Source organism: Maniola jurtina, chromosome 28 (assembly GCF_905333055.1).
Source record: "Maniola jurtina chromosome 28, ilManJurt1.1, whole genome shotgun sequence".
Classification (NCBI taxonomy): Eukaryota; Metazoa; Arthropoda; class Insecta; order Lepidoptera; family Nymphalidae; genus Maniola; species Maniola jurtina.
Window position 1 is genome coordinate 2,800,149 of NC_060056.1, and position 19,880 is coordinate 2,820,028.

At 37.0% G+C, this 19,880-nt stretch overlaps 1 protein-coding gene across 3 annotated transcripts in view; it reads left to right on the forward strand.

Moving 5' to 3' along the window:
• The first annotated feature begins 1,900 nt into the window (after positions 1–1,900).
• The window catches only part of LOC123879742, a 48,399-nt gene continuing 30,419 nt past the window's right edge, over positions 1,901–19,880 (forward strand). Inside the window, exons 1-3 of one of the 3 annotated variants that reach the window (XM_045927648.1) lie at positions 1,901–2,072; positions 3,307–3,490; positions 3,975–4,055. In XM_045927648.1, the coding sequence (XP_045783604.1) occupies positions 1,993–2,072; positions 3,307–3,490; positions 3,975–4,055 (345 nt within the window). In that variant the 5' untranslated portion in view covers positions 1,901–1,992. Of the gene's footprint in view, positions 2,073–2,258; positions 2,551–3,306; positions 3,491–3,974; positions 4,056–9,549; positions 9,807–10,466; positions 10,651–10,746; positions 10,804–19,880 lie in introns of those variants that run through there. The other 2 variants (XM_045927649.1, XM_045927650.1) reach the window with 2 other exon arrangements.

Consider the following 19,880-nt stretch of genomic DNA (forward strand, 5'->3'; position numbering starts at 1 on the left):
CGAGAGGGCGATCGGGCACTCCATGCACCCAGGACCCGGAAGCCTAGAGTATCGGCAAAGACGACAGGCTAGGCGAGGCATGCGGAGGGTTGCTCTCTCCCAGTAGCGAGAGGGCGATCGGGCACTCCATGCACCCAGGACCCGGAAGCCTAGAGTATCGGCAAAGACGACAGGCTAGGCGAGGCATGCGGAGGGTTGCTCTCTCCCAGTAGCGAGAGGGCGATCGGGCACTCCATGCACCCAGGACCCGGAAGCCTAGAGTATCGGCAAAGACGACAGGCTAGGCGAGGCATGCGGAGGGTTGCTCTCTCCCAGTAGCGAGAGGGCGATCAGGCACTCCATGCACCCAGGACCCGGAAGCCTAGAGTATACAGCACGCGCTATGAGAAGGACGGTACAGGCAAGGTGGACAGAGGGGGTTGGACTCGTTCAGTAGCGCGAGGTCTGCCGGGCATTCGGTCAACCGGCTGTGGTTCCGAGGAACCATGGCCAGCCGAAGTAACCTTTAGACCAGTGAATAGAATATATATTGGAGGGTCCCAATCGCTGGGTGGAAGAGAGATGCACACATTCCTAACCTATAGATACCAAGATAGAGAATTGCCCCATGGTCTAGGTCTTAGAGATTTCACCTACGGTGAAATCATAGTTTGTGTAACCCTACAGGTCACTGAGAGACGAGTTGGAACAGTCTGAACGATGCAAGGAATAGAAAGGACGTACGGGGGTCGACAGTGAACGACCGACCTACAAAGAAACAGATAAAGGTGAGCGTGACTCCTATAATATGTACGAATTCGGTAACCCCTCTCACTTCTGACGAATAGTATGGTTCATATAAAGAGAAATAAAAGGCGAAGCAGATGAAGTAGAAGTTAGGGGGGTTCCCGACATAGGTTGTATCAGAAATGTCACTTAGCCGCTCCAAAGACCTTTAAAGAATTATTATTATCAGTTAGTTCGTAGGTACATACATCCATGCACAGCTTCAAAAAATATACGTTTTTTCTTTCGAATAGATGGAGAAATAGTACCTACTAATCATTTGGTTTAAGGGCGAAGCGACCGGCCTGCCTAGGCTTATGGCATTTTAGTGGCAGTATTATCCTCACAGGCTTACATAAAAATCTTTTAAAGAGTCCAGTTTAAGAAATTAGCTCTAGTATCGACTATAACCTATAAATTAGTCTATAAATTAGTATAACCTATAATTTAATTTAATTTGAATTTCGCGGGCAGGCCCGTCGCTTCCACCTTAACAAAACACTCGTTTTATTTAGTTACTAGTTTTTTGGCGCCTAAGCGCGTACGTCATTTTATCATATATGTATACTTATTTCTATTTTAATATATTTGTGTACCTTTGTAAATTTTACTATAAGATAACTACCCTACTCCCTTCATTTTACTCAGATAAAAGTACGTAGATCTACGAACTTTTCATCCGAAATTTTTAATAAATCTACGTCTTTTTAAAAATTCGAGTTGGCAACACTGCTGTACAAGCACAGACCATAGACTACCGAGCATCAGTTATATCGCTAAAATAAAACCCGGCTGCTCGAATCACATGCGCCAGTGATCACCAACAATTAGACCCGCGCGTTACTCCTGTCAAGAAACCTATAGGGTACTTCCCGTTGACGAAAAAGGCAGGTAGGTAGGGCTGGCATAATCAAATAGTGATTAAATGATCCCAAAAAAAATCTGAATAAAAAAAATCATTTAAGAAATTTAATTCAATTTTCAAAGTAAGATAACTATACCAAGTGAGGTATCATATGAAAGGGCCACAGACCACCTCCTCCTAATAGACAGCTCATACAAGGTAAACTAAACGCACCGAGCATTCGTGAATTCTCTAGAATAAAACCCGGCTGCTCGAAGCACATACGCCAGTGATCATCAACAATTAGACCCGTGCGTTACTCCGGTATTTTCGGTTTTTAGCGACTCATTCGTAAGAAAAAAATCTCACTAAAGTGCACAAAAATGTCCTCTTGTGCTGTAAAATGGTGTGGAAAGTCATCCAAAACATCTAATTACAAAAATGATGGCACAACATTCCACAGGTAAGTGAAATAATTTGTTTTTGACCAGTCTAACAGAGTTCAAATTATAATGGACGTATCAAAGCTACAACAGTGACGCGTTGTTGATGTCTATTTGAAAAGTCCCTTTCTCACATTAAGATTTTTGTATTAGGCTATCTCTTTTATTTGAAACCTGTTTTGTGATCACAGAACACGGCCACTGTAATATTATGTATAATCACAGACCACCTCCTAATAGACAGCTCATACAAGGTAAACTAAACGCACCGAGCATTCGTGAATTCTCTAGAATAAAACCCGGCTGCTCGAAGCACATACGCCAGTGATCACCAACAATTAGACCCGTGCGTTACTCCGGTATTTTCGGTTTTTAGCGACTCATTCGTAAGAAAAAAATCTCACTAAAGTGCACAACAATGGCCTCTTGTGCTGTAAATTGGTGTAGGAAGTCATCCAAAACATATAATTACAAAAATGATGGCATAACATTCCACAGGTAAGTGAAATAATTTTGTTTTCGACCAGTCTAGCAGAGTTCAAATTATAATGGACGTATCAAAGCTACAACAGTGACGCGTTGTTGATGTCTATTTGAAAAGTCCCTTTCTCACATTAAGATTTTTGTATTAGGCTATCTCTTTTATTTGAAACCTGTTTTGTGATCACAGAACACAGCCACGGTAATAATATTATGTATATATTTAGGGTTTCCTACCTCAAAAGGAAAAACGGAACCCTTATAAGATCACTTCGTTGTCTGTCTGTCCGTCGTCTGTCAAGAAACCTATAGGGTACTTCCCGTTGACCAAAAAAAATTTGGCAGGTCGGTAGGTCTCATAGCACAAGTACAGGAATAAAGAAAGCTGCGAATTTGTGGTTACATATTAATTATAAGAATTATAGAATCTTAAGAATTTAATTGTATTAAGATAGATCGTAGTTTTGTTAGGGTATTATGGATCTGGCATAATCAAATAGTGATTAAATGATCCCAAAAAAAAATCTGAATAAAAAAAATCATTTAAGAAAAATTAAAACCTGTTTCAATTTTCAAAGTAAGATAACTATAGCAAGTGAGGTATCATATGAAAGGGCTGTACCTGTACATTCTAAAACAGGTTTTTATTTATTTTTATGTATAATATTTTTTGATTTATCGTGCAAAATGTAGGAAAAATACTCGAGTACGGTACGCTCAGTGCTTGAGTCTAACTCGCACTTGGCCGGTTTTTATTTAAACAATTTATTTTAGGTTTCCACGAAATTCTGAATATAAAGAAAAATGGATTAACGCAACTTGTCGGGGAGAAAAATGGTTTCCTAACAAATATAGCATTATATGCTCCAGACATTTCACGGAAGATTGTTTTCAAAATATGAAGAATCGGAGAAAACTAAAGAAGACTGCTCTTCCAACTTTGAATTTGCCTATTTTGGTATGTCCTCTGAAGTCCGAAGATTAGGGTTCCGTACCTCTAAAGGAAAATGGAACCCTTATAGGATCACTTCGTTGTCTGTCTGTCCGTCTGTCGTGTCTGTCAAGAAAACCTATAAAGTACTTCCCGTTGATCTAGAATCATGAAATTTGGCACGTAGGTAGGTCTTATAGCACAAGTATAGGAATAAATCCGAAAACCATGAATTTGTGGTTACATCACATAAAAAAAATTAAAATGTGTTTAAATTTTCAAAGAAAGATTATACCAAGTTGGGTATCAAATGAAAGGGCTTTACCTGTATATTCTAAAACAGATTTTCATTTATTTTGTGCATGATAGTTTTTGATTTATCGTGTAAAATGTCGAGAAAATACCCGAGTACCCTCGGAGTACCCTCGGTGCGCGAGTCTGACTCGCATTTGCCGGTTTTTTTATTTTACAAATATAGTAGGTAGGTACTATTGAATATTATGAATTTCAGATTAACCTACCACGAACTCCTCTTTCGCCCAAAGAAGGAAAAGATAAGCCCAAAGTCACCGAAATAGCGTCCCCGGAAAGGGTAAGTACCTATTTACTTGATTTTTTTAAATTGCACCAGGCTGTTTAGTCTGTGTCTAATGTGCTGAGAGCGGTGTTGAGGAAGCCTCGACACTGCAGTGCGTCGGCAATGTTTGCGGATGCTCGCGTGGATGATTTTACGCGATCATGTGCCGCGTCCATGATGCGCAGGCTAATGAGTAGTACCAACACTCTTCTCAGCGCATTGGCCAGGAAACTAGATAGTCCTCTCTGGAGGTGCTGGGGGGGTGCGCACATAGGCGCCAAGAGGCTCCCTCGGGCTTTTTAGTTATAGTTTTAGTTATAGAATTAGTTATTTAACATTTTATATATACTAACTTACAAACTATTACATGACCGATATGTATATCAATAACTAGCGTCCACAACATTTATATAGTATAACAGGTAAACTTTATAATATTACAACAGACTTAACAGATATAATAGATACATACAAGTACTTAAATAATAGGTATATGGAACATAATTACATTATAAAAAATAAAAATAAAATGACTATGGCTATATAAAACAAAGGTTAAGTACGAAAAAAATACAGACAGTTAGCTTTTGGATAAAATATGATCGGTGAGCTTTTTTTTTGAAGGCAATAGCCGAGTCATGGAATATGGCGATGCCAGGTATCGTTTTAGATAGCTCATTATATTTAGCACACATACGTATAATTGGGGCTTGGTTCCCGAGATGTGATTTAACGAAAGGTATATAGAAGATTTTAGAGGATATACAGCTACGGGTGTTCCTACGCGGAATAGACAAAGATATCCGATTGAGGAGATTACTACATTTAATTTTATTTTGTAATAATTTGTAATAATTAAGTAAATTAATAATAAAGTAATGTAAGTTGTTAAGCTAGAAATAAGTACCTTCTAACATAGTTTAAGTGATTTGTCATACTAACACAATTATGTGTCTAATGGCCTGAAATAAAAGTTAATTTATTTATTTATTTAGTCAAAAGTTGTTTTTATTACACTCTTACCTTAGAATAAAAACCCAGACTCTTACTGAAGGTTTACGTTTCTTTTTCAATCGTCTTTATCCCAGAAACAAAATATTATTAAGTATCCCTTTTGCTAGCAGTTTGACTCTTACTGAGGGTTTACGTTTACGTTGATTTATCGTGGAAAAATACCCGAGTACGGAGCCCTCGGTGCGCGAGTCTGACTCGCACTTGGCCGGTTTTTCAATCGTCAAATAACTTTTATCTGAGGAATGAATTTGAGGGGGACTTCGTCTGTGGTGGGGTTTGATGGCGCGCGTGCGGTGCTTTTTTGGAGTGTTTTTTTTTTTTGTTAGAAGTGGCCGGTTTTTGTGTTCTGCTGGTGTTTATTGGTGGTGGAACTGACTGAGAAGCGCTCTAAAGGGGCGCGGCGTGTATGTCGGCGGGCGCCGGCACAGACGAAGTCCATACTTATAAGTACATATAGTTTCCCTAACTTGTAAATAATTTACACTTGTACCCTGACATGGTATATAAAGTATAAAGTCGTTGCGTTTTTCAAATTTCTTGTTTTATTGATTGAAAATCTAAGAAATTAAAGGCTTTTTACCCGACTGCGGCAAAACCAAAAGGAAGGGTTATGATTTTAGCAGTCTATGTATGTTTATATCCAGATTCTGTGTGTTCCACCGTAGCGCCTAAACTAAGTTGGGCTGATTTTGATGAATGAGGTGTCGATTCGTCGTTAAGGTCCGGGTAATATACGCTACATTTTATACGAAAAAAATGACCTAACGGATGTTACATGAAAAAATTGGGGCTCTCCAAAATTTTTTTTGTTATTGTATCGAGTGGGATGTAAAATGAAAGAGGAAAAAATTCTGAGTTCATAAATATAAACGTACCTATTACAACATTAAAATATACCAAGCGACAGAAAAAAAAATTAACTATAATATTTCAGCGTTTATTAAGAAGATCGCAGTCGAGTTTTAGTTTTCGACTTTATCTTGTTTAATTTTTTATTTATTTATTTATTTAAAGGTAGTTTATATGTGTTATTAACATCTTTATACAAAAACACATCTATAGACAATAAATTATATCTATTACAAGATAATTATTATTTATATTATAATTATTACAAGAAATAAGAGAAGTCCGGGAGACTTGCCCAGGTGGAGGAACTTTCAAAATTCGCGCCAATGAAACGTCAAAACGGTCATTGGCCGCGGGCGGAAGGTCAATAACAAGCGTGCCGCCATTTTGGCTCGATCGATGACTGGTTTGTTTAGTTGTAACTTTTCAAGTTGTTAAACGTGTTTTGTTACTGCGGAGTAAGTTTTAATTGATCTTAGTAGTTTTGAGATTACGACTGTGTTTATTGAGGTATGTATTGTACCTAAGTTATTACTTAAAAGTGTTGCCTAAATATTAGTTTGCTAAGTCTTATATTGCTAAGTAGTAACTAAGTAAGTATTATTTCGCTACTAGCTGACGCCCGCGACTTCGTCCGCGTGGATTTAGGTTTTTCGAAATCCCGTGGGAACTCTTTGGTTTTCCGGGATAAAAAGTAGCCTATGTGCTAATCCAGGATATTATCTATCTCCATTCCAAATTTCAGCCAAATCCGTCCAGTAGTTTTTGCGTGAAGGAGTAACAAACATACACACACACATACAAACTTCCGCCTTTGTAATATTAGTGTGATTAGTGTGGTGATGCAATGTTTTTTCTGTGACAGTTTAATGTCAAAGTAGTTCTGCGGGAGACTTGCACCATGGCGCATACGGGAGACTTGCTCAGTTGTTCATGTCTCCCTTTGTGGTGTTAATAATATGTGGTAATATGTAATGTCAGTTTTAATCAATTAAGGGGCGATACCAACGTAAAATAAGTCTTATACGAGAGATTGATATTTTAGCAGGTTTTCCATACAAAAACTGTTATTACGCTCAATTTATTTCTCGACTAAAAGTCACTCGAAGTTGGTGGAATTGTCACATAGAGTGGTTGCTCCATACAAACGTAGTTCGTCTCTCATTTGAATACTAACCAATCATACTCAATGGAATTCAGTAGAAACGTTCCGGGAACTTAATATCTATGCCTGTGGTTTTCCAGATTTCCGTTAAAATATTCGGTTTCAAAGTTACGCGGTCTTAAAAATTCACATACAAATCTTTGAGCCCTTGTAATTAGAAACTACATATTTTTAGAAAAATCTAAAACACCACAGGCACAGATATTAGTTTCTAGAATATGTCTGCAAAATTTCATGGACTTTGGTTGCTTAATATTCAAATGAAATTGGGACTACGATTGTATGAAGTAAGTGTCGGAGAGAGCCCTGTTAAAGATATTCAGAACACTCAATATGCGAGTTGCCGCATTTGTCTAGTTTATTTTTATTATTAAGTAGCTGATACCCGCGACTTCGTCTGCGTGGATTTACGTTTTTCAAAATCCCGCGGGCACTTTTTAATTTTCCGGGATGAAAAGTTCCAGGGTATAATCTATCTCCATTCTAAATTTCAGCCAAATCCGTCCAGTAGTTTTTGCGTGATTGAGTAACAAACATCCAAACATCCACACTTTCACGCTTATTAGGATTTTGATTAGGATTAGGGTCTTATTTTTTTCATTGTGGTTACAGGAAAATGCCATTCCAATACAAGCCCGCTGTAAAAACACAAAGAAAAAAATATACTAAGACCGAACTAGAGAACGCCGTACGCGAAGTAAAGCAAGGTGCATCTACAAGACAAATATCCATCAAGTACGGAATAGACAGACATACGCTAAGACGTTATGTGTTGAACGAGCAAAAACTACAGAAATTCAAAGACAAACATAGCCAATACAAGGAGGCACAAGTGTTTACAGTTTCCGAAGAAAAAGTCCTAGTTAAATATTTTGTTTCGTGCAGTAAAAAGCGCGGTCTGAATAGAAAGAAAGCGTTGCAATTGGCTTATCAATTTGCACACGCGAAACAAAAAAGGTATCCGACCAGTTGGGCGATCAACAATACTGCGGGGAAAGATTGGTTCCGTGGCTTCCTTTCCAGGAATCCAGAAGTGAGTCCGTGGTTTCCTTTCCAGGAATCTGGAATCATCAGCCTGTTATTTTTGCTAGCGTTCTGGTTACAGCCTGTATAATAATTTATAGTTACTTACTCTAGTATAGCGTGAGGACGTAAAACCGTCCGTCCAGTGCCAGTTCTGTCTCCGGTCGTGTCGGATTCCCGTCCCATCGGGCTAAGAGAGTGAGGAAATAGAGATTGCTTTTTTTGCGGACTCGAAAAAAAGGTATCCAGGTAGTTGAGCGATCAACAATGCTGCGGGGAAAGATTGGTTCCGTGGTTTCCTTTCCAGGAATCCAGAAGTGAGTTTAGAACACCTGAAGCCACCAGCCCGGCTTGTTTTCAACCGACTTCAAAAAACCGGCAAGTGCGAGTCGAGACTCGCGCACCGAGGGTTCCGTATTCGGGTATTTTTTCGACAGACAACGAAGTGATCCTATAAGGGATCCGTTTTTCCTTTTGAGGTACGGAACCCTAAAAAAAGTATACACCCGAAACCACCAGCTTTACTTGCCACGAGTTTTAATTTTAAAAATGCTACGCGGGCCATGTCACACTATATAATATTATAATGGCGAAAGTTTGTGTGTATGTGTGTGTATGTTTGTTACTCCTTCACGCAAAAACTACTGGACGGATTTGGGTGAAAGGAATGGAGATAGATAATATCCTGGATTAGCACATAGGCTACTTTTTATCCCGGAAAATCAAAGAGTTCCCACGGGAATTCAAAAAACCTAAATTCACGCGGGCGAAGTCGCGGGCATCGGCTAGTAATATTATAAAGGCGAAAGTTTGTGTGTATGTGTGTGTGTATGTTTGTTACTCCTTCACGCAAAAACACTGGACGGATTTGGCTGAAACGCAGAACGGAGATAGATAATATCCTGGATTAGCACATAGGCTACTTTTTATCCCGGAAAATCAAAGAGTTCCCACGGGAATTCAAAAAACCTAAATTCACGCGGACGAAGTCGCGGGCGTCAGCTAGTACACGATAAAGTTTACCGTCAAGTTTGCAGGAGACTCATATTAAGTGTGCACTCAATCTGAGTGTAATATGTGTAAAGAAATCGTCTTCCAGCCCTTATCCCATGCTACGTGGGGTCGGCACAACATGTCATGTAATATTATGTCATGTCAATTGACATAATATTATGAACCTAACGGTTATCTAACCTTCTTTTCTACAAGATAACTAGAAAAGAGCTGATAACTCTTAAACGGCTGAACCATTTTTTTTGGATTATAGCTAAGAACACTCTTGATCAAGCCACCTTTCAAACAAAAAAAAGTAAATTAAAATCGGTTCATTCGTTTAGGCGCTACGATGCCACAGACAGATACACAGACACACAGATACACACGTCAAACTTATAACACCCCTCTTTTTGGGTCAGGGGTTAATAAAATCAGAAAATCCAGATGACTTGAATTGAACCAATGATATTAGAAGAAAAGAGGTAGATCAGGTAGATAAGTTATACGCGGACTGCAAGTGGCACGTTAAAACTAAGCTAATTAGCAAAACTGAGCTCAGTCGCCGCGCTGTCGTCGCGCAGTCACAACGTGCGTCGTTGAAAGTGATGTGTATTTTGTTTTTGTCTCCCAAAACAATCGAAAATGCCGTCGTGTGTGATGAGATACTGCACAAACTACACAAGCAAGGTTTCCAAATGTCAAGGAATCACATTTCATTCGTAAGTAAAACATTTTCTTATAATTATTACGTATTTTTCACATATTTAACAATTACAAACTCTGCGCGTTCGTGTAGAATACAACTCATTGCAATTTCGACCTTATGTCACATACCATAAGTACGCGGCTGTCTTCTGCTCATGTAATAAGTTATCATTGTACGTATTTAAAGTTTCCGATCAAAGAATATAAAATAAACAGAAGGTTTCTGAGTATTGACAATTCAAATAGAGTGCGTATTTCCTGTTTTAGGGAAGGATAAATTAACTATGGTCTAACATCTTTTTACGGCCACTGCTGGGTGCCTTCATACAATGAGGGGATTTTGGCTAAAGCCTACCAAGATGGCCAAGTGCGGATTGGTGGGCACAACTTTGAGATCGTAATGGTGAACTAACTCTCAGCAGAACGCATGTTTCCTCACGACGTTATCCTTCACCGTTAAGCAAGTGAAATTCAGTTTCTACAAACGCGCACAGCTCTGAAAAGTCAGAGGTGCTTGCGCGAGATTCTTTCCGCCGTCCCCTTTCCGAGAGGCAGAAGTCTTACCAATTGGCTATCACTGCTGCATAAATTATGAAAATTAATCATAAGTTTAATTTGTTTGTAGCGTTACGAGGTAGTACATACGTATAAAAGTAACTAAGTATTTTTTCTAGATTTCCATTAAATGAGCGACGGCGTATTCGATGGATGGATATTGTGCGTAAGCAAAGAAGAGAAAGCAGCTGGCAGCCAACCAGTGCAAGTAAAATATGTTCAAACCATTTTAAGGATGAGGATAAATATACTTCTGGCAAAGGATTTATCTTATTGAAAAAGTCAGCTCTTCCTGTCCTGCAGGTATTTTTTCCTTGAACAGTAACATTCCTGATCTCAAAACAACTTCGAATAACTGCTTATTTATCTTATGCATTAATCATTTTAAATATGTTGCAGGAACCCAACGCTTCGCAATCCACTCCCGCCAGTCCAAGCAGTCTCGCTGAAGACAAGGCATCTGATTTGGAGTCTATTTTGGACACGCCTTGTAAATCGGCACAAAAAAAATGCGTTAGAAAACTTGCTCTTGAAAAACAAAAGTTCACAAATAAAAATAGAAATCTAAAAAAACAAAACAAAAGATTGAAAAAAAAAATCGCCAACATGAGTGATATTTTAAATCATCTAAAAAAAAAAGAAAAAAATATCTGAAGATCAATTTGCAGAATTAAATCTAAATAAAGAAACTCTTAGTTTATTGAATAGAATAGTTTGTAAAAAGCGTAGCATAAAATCTTTGCGACAAAAATATCCAGCAATACTGCGCAAATTCGCACTAACCTAAAAGTTTAAAAGTAGCCTAGGTTACTCCCTGGCCAATCCTCCACTTGTCTGTGAAAATCCCGTCAAAATCGGTTCAGCCGTTCCAAAGATTAGCCTTTTCAAACAGACGGACAGACAGACAGACAGACAAAAAATTTAAAAACGTGTGATTCAGTTATGGTATCGTTCAAATAACCATATGACCTTAGTATGCGGTAGTTATTTCAAAATTACAGACAGACACTCCAATTTTATTTATTAGTATAGATACAACTACAGTGTAGGCATAAATCGGCATTAGCCGAAATGACTGCACTGTTTTTTTATTCTTTGGAGTTTCTAGTTTACTTCCACGTCCCGTCTCTTTTACGCTCGCATTATTAGGCATATATCCGTCCTTCTCCCACTCTTCTGTGCAGGACGAGGTAGTGCAAAATATAACCGTCTCTTTTTCGTGCACAACTGAAGCTGAGGTTATTAGTTCACCGTCCTTTACTCTCTGTTATGTGACGTCAAAATACTATCTATGCGTTCGTGTGTGTTGAGTCTTTCGGCGTTGACGCAGCGTGCCATTTGTAAACATCGAATTTGATATAAGCATAAGTAACCTATCTACCTCTTTTTATTAACCCCCGACCCAAAAAGAGGGGTGTTATAAGTTTGACGTGTGTATCTGTGTATCTGTCTGTGCCATCGTAGGTAGTTCCTGAACTAATGAACCGATTTTAATTTAGTTTTTTTTTTGTTTGAAAGGTGGCTTGATCGAGAGTGTTCTTAGCTATAATCCAAGAAAATCGGTTCAGCCGTTTGAAAGTTATCAGCTCTTTTCTAGTTACTGTAACCTTCACTTGTCGGGGGTGTTATAAATTTTTTATTTACACTTGTTCTAATATCATTGACTTGAACAGTGTAAATATAAATATTGCTGCTACTACTGGCATCGCGGCCATTATTTTGTAATCCAAGACAAACCTGTTAATAAAACCTTCCTACTCCTTCCTTTCTGAGGCCCTCAAGTTATGATTTCAGATGCTTGCATCACACTAATCACATCACACTATCACACTTATCACACTATCACACTTCACACTTCACACTAATATTATAAAGGCGAAAGTTTGTATGTGTGTGTGTGTGGGTGTGTGTATGTGTGTGTGTATGTTTGTTACTCCTTCACGCAAAAACTACTGGACGGATTTGGCTAAAATTTGGAATGGAGATAGATAATATCCTGGATTAGCACATAGGCTACTTTTTATCCCGGAAAATCAAAGAGTTCCCACGGGATTTCTAAAAACCTAAATCCGCGCGGGCGAAGTCGCGGGCATCTGCTAGTGTACGTCATATATTTTTTTTAGTTTTATCAGTCTCTTATTTTAAAAGTTAGAGGGGTGGGGGGGGGCACACATTTTACCACTTTGGAAGTGTCTCTCGCGCAAACTATTCAGTTAAGAAAAAAATGATAATAGAAACTTCAATATCATTTTTGAAGACTTATCCATAGATACCCCAAACGTATGGGTTTGATGAAAAAAATATTTTGAGTTTCAGTTCTTAGTATGTTTACCCAAAATTTATTGTTTTTTTTTTCTATTTTTGTGTGAAAATGTTAGTGCGGTTCACAGAATACATCTACTTACCAAGTTTCAAGAGTATAGCTCTTATAGTTTCGGAGAAAAGTGGCTGTGACATACGGACGGACAGACAGACAGACAGACAAACATGACGAATCTATAAGGGTTCCGTTTTTTGCCATTTGGCTACGGAACGCTAAAAATGGCACGGTTAAATTGTGCTCACTCTAGAGATTTAGCACAATTGGACCGCAGTTGCGCATGAGTCGTTATGGTGGAACCATGCCGACTTGCTCCGTGAAAAAGTGCAAAAATCAAACCACAAAAAAAAAGTTGAAAAAACTATAACCCGACTACGGAAAAAATGAGACAACTTGAACCCGACTTGGTACAAGTAAAATGAACTAAAAAGAAAGAAACAAGAGTGTGCTTAGTGCTATCATCGTCTTGATTGAGATTCAACACAAAGGCCGTGGTCATGCGTTGCCGACAGCGTATTTCTTCCGTCGTCACCCGGGCCATTACAAAGAATCGATTGACACCTCATACATCAAAATCGGCCCAGTAGTTTAGGCGCTACGGTGGAACACACAGAATCTGGATACAAACATACATATATACATACATACATTTGCATACATAGACTGTTAAAATCATAACCCTTCCTTTCGGCTTTGCCGTAGTCGGGTAGAAATGGAAAAAAAGATGGAATATCATATTTTCGATTTTCGGTAAGAAAATACTTTATTTACATTTATGCTACGATATAATAGTGAAATAAGATGGAAATAAGCTCAAAATCTTGCGTAATTTATCTAATTTGTCATTAAAATAACAATATTTTTGCGGCGCAGCTATCTCCTTCGCACGCTTGCCCAGGTTTACGTGCCAAATGAGAACGCGATAGGAAGCGTGTTTGAATCACGCACGGACTAGAAAAAACAGTGGAAGTGCTAAGTAGGCGTGGCACGCGTGCTACAATTAACAGGGCTCTCTCCGTCACTCGTTTCCACTCGTTTCATACAATCGTAGTTCCAATTTCATTTCAAATTCAAATTCAAATTCAAATTATTTTTATTCAATTAAACTTTTACAAGTGCTTTTGAATCGTCAAAATAATCTACCACTGGTTCGGAATGCTGTTCCTACCGAGAAGAACCAGCAAGAAACTCGGCGGTTGCTCTTTTCAAATGTACAATTTACAATAATATGCCATACTGTATACAAGCAATTGCAGCGCCGTATATTGCTGGAGCGAATCAAATCCAAGCTTTTTTGTCATTTACATAATCTTCGATTGTATAATAAGCTTTTTTCAGGAGCATACTTTTAATAGATTTTTTAAACTTGTGTAAAGGCAAGTCTAAAATTGATTGTGGAATTTTATTATAAAATATTACACTCATTCCCACAAACGATTTTCCCACTTTCCTGAGGCGGAGCGTAGGATATGCGAGCCTATTACGGTTTCTAGTTTGCCGGTCGTGGAAATCACCGATTTTTTTGTAACTATGAATGTTTTGTCGTACAAAAATTATATTAGCGTAAATATATTGAGAAGCTACTGTAAGAATACCTATTTCCTTAAATTTCTCTCGTAGGGAATCGCGCGGTTTTAAATTATAGATTGCGCGTATTGCCCTTTTTTGTAATACGAAAATTTTTCCAATATCTGCCGCTTTACCCCATAGTAAGATTCCGTAAGACATAATACTGTGAAAATAGGCAAAATATACAATTTTTGCAGTTTCCACATCAGTTATCTGTCGAATCTTTCTAACAGCGTAAGCAGCAGAGCTGAGTTTACCAGCAAGTGTTGATATATGGGCGTTCCATTGAAGCTTTGCATCTAAAGTTATCCCTAGGAACACGGTAGTTTCTTCTACTTTCAACATATCATTATTTACCATTAAATTAAAATCATTTGCCGTCTTAGTATTGGGCAATGCGAATTCGACACACTTAGTTTTCTTTGCATTTAAAAGCAAATTATTAACAGTAAACCAATGAGTAACCTGCGATATGGTTCTATTTACATCGTCAAAATTATTATAATTTCTATCGACTTTAAAAATCAAAGACGTATCATCAGCAAATAGTACAATATCGCAATTATTTTGGACGAAATATGGTAAATCGTTTATATATACCAAAAACATGAAGGGACCTAAGATAGAGCCTTGTGGAACACCCATTAGTGACGCTGATCCGGATGACTTCACATCATTTACACATACAGTTTGTATACGATCACTGAGGTAGGACGCAATGAGACTAAGCGCAGAGTCTTTGATTCCATAGCATTTGAATATTAAGCAACCAAAGTTCATGAAATTTTGCAGACATATTCTAGAAACTAATATCTGTGTCTGTGGTGTTTTAAATTTTTCTAAAAATATGTAGTTTTAAAATTACAGGGGCTCAAAGATTTGTATGAAAATTTTTAAGACCGCGTAACTATGAAACCGAATATTTTAACAGAAATCTGGAAAACCACAGACATAGATATTTGTTTGTAGAATATGTCTGCAAAATTTCATGGACTTTGGTTGCTTAGTATTCAAATGAAATTGGAACTACGATTGTATGAAACGAGTGGAAACGAGTGACGGAGAGAGCCCTCTTAAGCGTCGTTACGCTTAACTGATCCCAGTCGCGTTCTAACATCGCGTGGAGTTGGTAGTCTCGCGACAAATTCTTAATGCCCTATAGTCCAGTCAAAATAGACATTTGACTTAGCCAAAATTCGCATAGAGCTGAAAATTGCCAGAGATGTTAAATACATCATTATAAATGAAATATCAAAAATCCCCTTCGATCCTACTTCTGCAAAAAATTTTATTCAAGGTCAAAAGTATAAAATTAAGGTTTTTTCCATTTTTCTCGAAAACAGTAAGTATTATCGTGAAAATAGGTCGGACAAAAGTTGTAGATCATACAATTCTCTACAAAAATGGTCTAGTCACTTTTTCTCTTACGACTCACCATTCGTAAGATATCGCGGTTTTAATTATTAGAAAATTCATATTTTACATAATCTATACTAATAAATAAAATTGGAGTGTCTGTCTGTAATTTCGAAATAACTACCTCATATTAAGCTCATATGGTTATTTGAACGATACCATAACTGAATCACACGTTTTTAAAATTTTTGTCTGTCTGTCTGTCTGTCTGTCTGTCTGTCTGTCTGTCTGTTTGAAAAGGCTAATCTTTGGAACGGCTGAACCGATTTTGACGGGACTTTCACAGGCAAGTAGAGGATTGACCAGGGCGTAACATAGGCTACTTTTTTAACCGACTTTCAAAAAGGGAGTTGTGTTTTTTTACCTATGTACACCGAAATCTCCGAGATTTCTGAACCGATTTGCGTCATTTCTTTTTTAATCGATAGAGGAACTTTGCGACATTGTTTCATAAAAAATTTGGAGTCCAACTCCTTAATCCTGATGCTGCAGGGGATCTGACCAATCCACGCGGGCGAAGCTGCGGGCATCAGCTAGTATGCACTAAAATGCAGCTTGTATACGTCACCGGAAAGAGGTAAAACATCAGTATTTAAATTGTTTGAAAAACGTAATGATTTAATTCATTGCGCAGAAGTATTCACAAAGATTGACTCTTCTCCACACGACATCGTTACAAATGGAATTCGTTTTCTTCTTGCAATGTATGGTGCTCCAAAAAAAATTGATTCTATAGACAAATATAGATATTTGAAGTTTGTAAAATCTGCATGGAACAATAAAACAGTACAGTTGTCTTGTCTGCCTCCAACATCTGCTTCTGCCTTTCAACACTTGTATCGTGTGTATTATCAAGTTCAAGTGTGGCTAGGCAATGAGCTGGACCCAGAAGAATGGGGTTGGAAATTAACAGACAATTATTTGGAGCCAATTCAAACTTTACTCCCGCCTGCTCCAGAAAAACTACTTAATACTATTTTTTGTAAATGCAAGACGGATTGTAGTAAGAATTGTGGCTGTCAAAAAGTAGGATTATTTTGTTCGCCAGTATGCATCAATTGTCAGGGTCAGACTTGCTCCAATATTGAAACAAATACAACAGATGAAGATATTTATGATATTAATGAAGAGACAATTGATGCATCCCTTTTCTTAGAACAGCAAACAGAAATTCTGCAAGAAGAAGAGAATGAAGACGAAGAAATAATTGTTGAAGTAGAATTAGACAATTATCTTATATAATGATGACATGTAGAAAAAAACAACCTATTCCACTTTAATCATTAGCAATATTACTATTCTTTCAATTAATAGGATACGATCTGATCAAACTTTCTTTATTACAATAGATCGTGGAGTATACCTACTGGGAAAACCACGTTAAAAAAAATGCGCCAAGTACATTACCTCATAGGTGGTGCGGAAATGTGTGCTATTATGTAAAATATGAATTTTCTAATGATTAAAAGCGCGATATCTTACGAATGGTGAGTCGTAAGAGAAAAAGTGACTAGACCATTTTTGTAGAGAATTGTATGATCTACAACTTTTGTCCGACCTATTTTCACGATAATACTTACTGTTTTCGAGAAAAATGGAAAAAACCTTAATTTTATACTTTTGACCTTGAATAAAATTTTTTGCAGAAGTAGGATCGAAGGGGATTTTTGATATTTCATTTATAATGATGTATTTAACGTCTCTGGCAATTTTCAGCTCTATGCGAATTTTGGCTAAGTTATGACTTATTTTTGTCTATTTTGACTGGATTACTAGCAATGCCGTACTGTTCCGTTTTGGAGTGTAAAAATGATAGTAGGAGAAAAAATCTTAAAAATGGAGGTGTTTCGTATCATCGGTAAGTGGGATTTTCATTGTTTTCTAATAAATCTTAATTTATTTCAATTTACTAATATTTAATAGAACGGTTAGTCAAAATCAACCTTAAATCATTAAGATAAAGTTTATTTTGGATTGATTCTATTCAATAGAACATTCTCAATAGTACTTGGCTCAAGTAGTGATGTGGCCAAGTCGAATATTGAATTAATCGATTATATCGGTACAAGGAAATAAATAGTAAAGTAATAATTATAATTTATTAATGAGTGAGACTTTGCATTGATCACTAAATAAACATCAGTAGTTCCTCTAACCTTCATCTATTATCTATTATTATACTAATATATCTATACTACTAATAAATAAAATTGGAGTGTCTGTCTGTAATTTCGAAATAATTACCGCATATTAAGGTCATAGGTATGGTTATTTGAACGATACTAAAACTGAATCACACGTTTTTAAAATTTTGTCTGTCTGTCTGTCTGTCTGTTTGAAAAGGCTAATCTGGGGAACGGCTGAACCGATTTTGACGGGATTTTTACAGACAAGTAGAGAATTGACCAGAGAGTAACATAGGCTACTTTTTTAACCGACTTTCAAAAAGGGAGTTGTGTTTTTCTACCTATGTACACCCAAATCTCCGAGATTTCTGAACCGATTTGCGTCATTTCTTTTTTAATCGATAGAGGAACTTTGCGACATTGTTTCATAAAAAATTTGGAGTCCAACTCCTTAATCCTGATGCTGCAGGGGATCTGACCAATCCACGCGGGCGAAGCTGCGGGCATCAGCTAGTATGCACTAAAATGCAGCTTGTATACGTCACCGGAAAGAGGTAAAACATCAGTATTTAAATTGTTTGAAAAACGTAATGATTTAATTCATTGCGCAGAAGTATTCACAAAGATTGACTCTTCTCCACACGACATCGTTACAAATGGAATTCGTTTTCTTCTTGCAATGTATGGTGCTCCAAAAAAAATTGATTCTATAGACAAATATAGATATTTGAAGTTTGTAAAATCTGCATGGAACAATAAAACAGTACAGTTGTCTTGTCTGCCTCCAACATCTGCTTCTGCCTTTCAACACTTGTATCGTGTGTATTATCAAGTTCAAGTGTGGCTAGGCAATGAGCTGGACCCAGAAGAATGGGGTTGGAAATTAACAGACAATTATTTGGAGCCAATTCAAACTTTACTCCCGCCTGCTCCAGAAAAACTACTTAATACTATTTTTTGTAAATGCAAGACGGATTGTAGTAAGAATTGTGGCTGTCAAAAAGTAGGATTATTTTGTTCGCCAGTATGCATCAATTGTCAGGGTCAGACTTGCTCCAATATTGAAACAAATACAACAGATGAAGATATTTATGATATTAATGAAGAGACAATTGATGCATCCCTTTTCTTAGAACAGCAAACAGAAATTCTGCAAGAAGAAGAGAATGAAGACGAAGAAATAATTGTTGAAGTAGAATTAGACAATTATCTTATATAATGATGACATGTAGAAAAAAACAACCTATTCCACTTTAATCATTAGCAATATTACTATTCTTTCAATTAATAGGATACGATCTGATCAAACTTTCTTTATTACAATAGATCGTGGAGTATACCTACTGGGAAAACCACGTTAAAAAAAATGCGCCAAGTACATTACCTCATAGGTGGTGCGGAAATGTGTGCTATTATGTAAAATATGAATTTTCTAATGATTAAAAGCGCGATATCTTACGAATGGTGAGTCGTAAGAGAAAAAGTGACTAGACCATTTTTGTAGAGAATTGTATGATCTACAACTTTTGTCCGACCTATTTTCACGATAATACTTACTGTTTTCGAGAAAAATGGAAAAAACCTTAATTTTATACTTTTGACCTTGAATAAAATTTTTTGCAGAAGTAGGATCGAAGGGGATTTTTGATATTTCATTTATAATGATGTATTTAACGTCTCTGGCAATTTTCAGCTCTATGCGAATTTTGGCTAAGTTATGACTTATTTTTGTCTATTTTGACTGGATTACTAGCAATGCCGTACTGTTCCGTTTTGGAGTGTAAAAATGATAGTAGGAGAAAAAATCTTAAAAATGGAGGTGTTTCGTATCATCGGTAAGTGGGATTTTCATTGTTTTCTAATAAATCTTAATTTATTTCAATTTACTAATATTTAATAGAACGGTTAGTCAAAATCAACCTTAAATCATTAAGATAAAGTTTATTTTGGATTGATTCTATTCAATAGAACATTCTCAATAGTACTTGGCTCAAGTAGTGATGTGGCCAAGTCGAATATTGAATTAATCGATTATATCGGTACAAGGAAATAAATAGTAAAGTAATAATTATAATTTATTAATGAGTGAGACTTTGCATTGA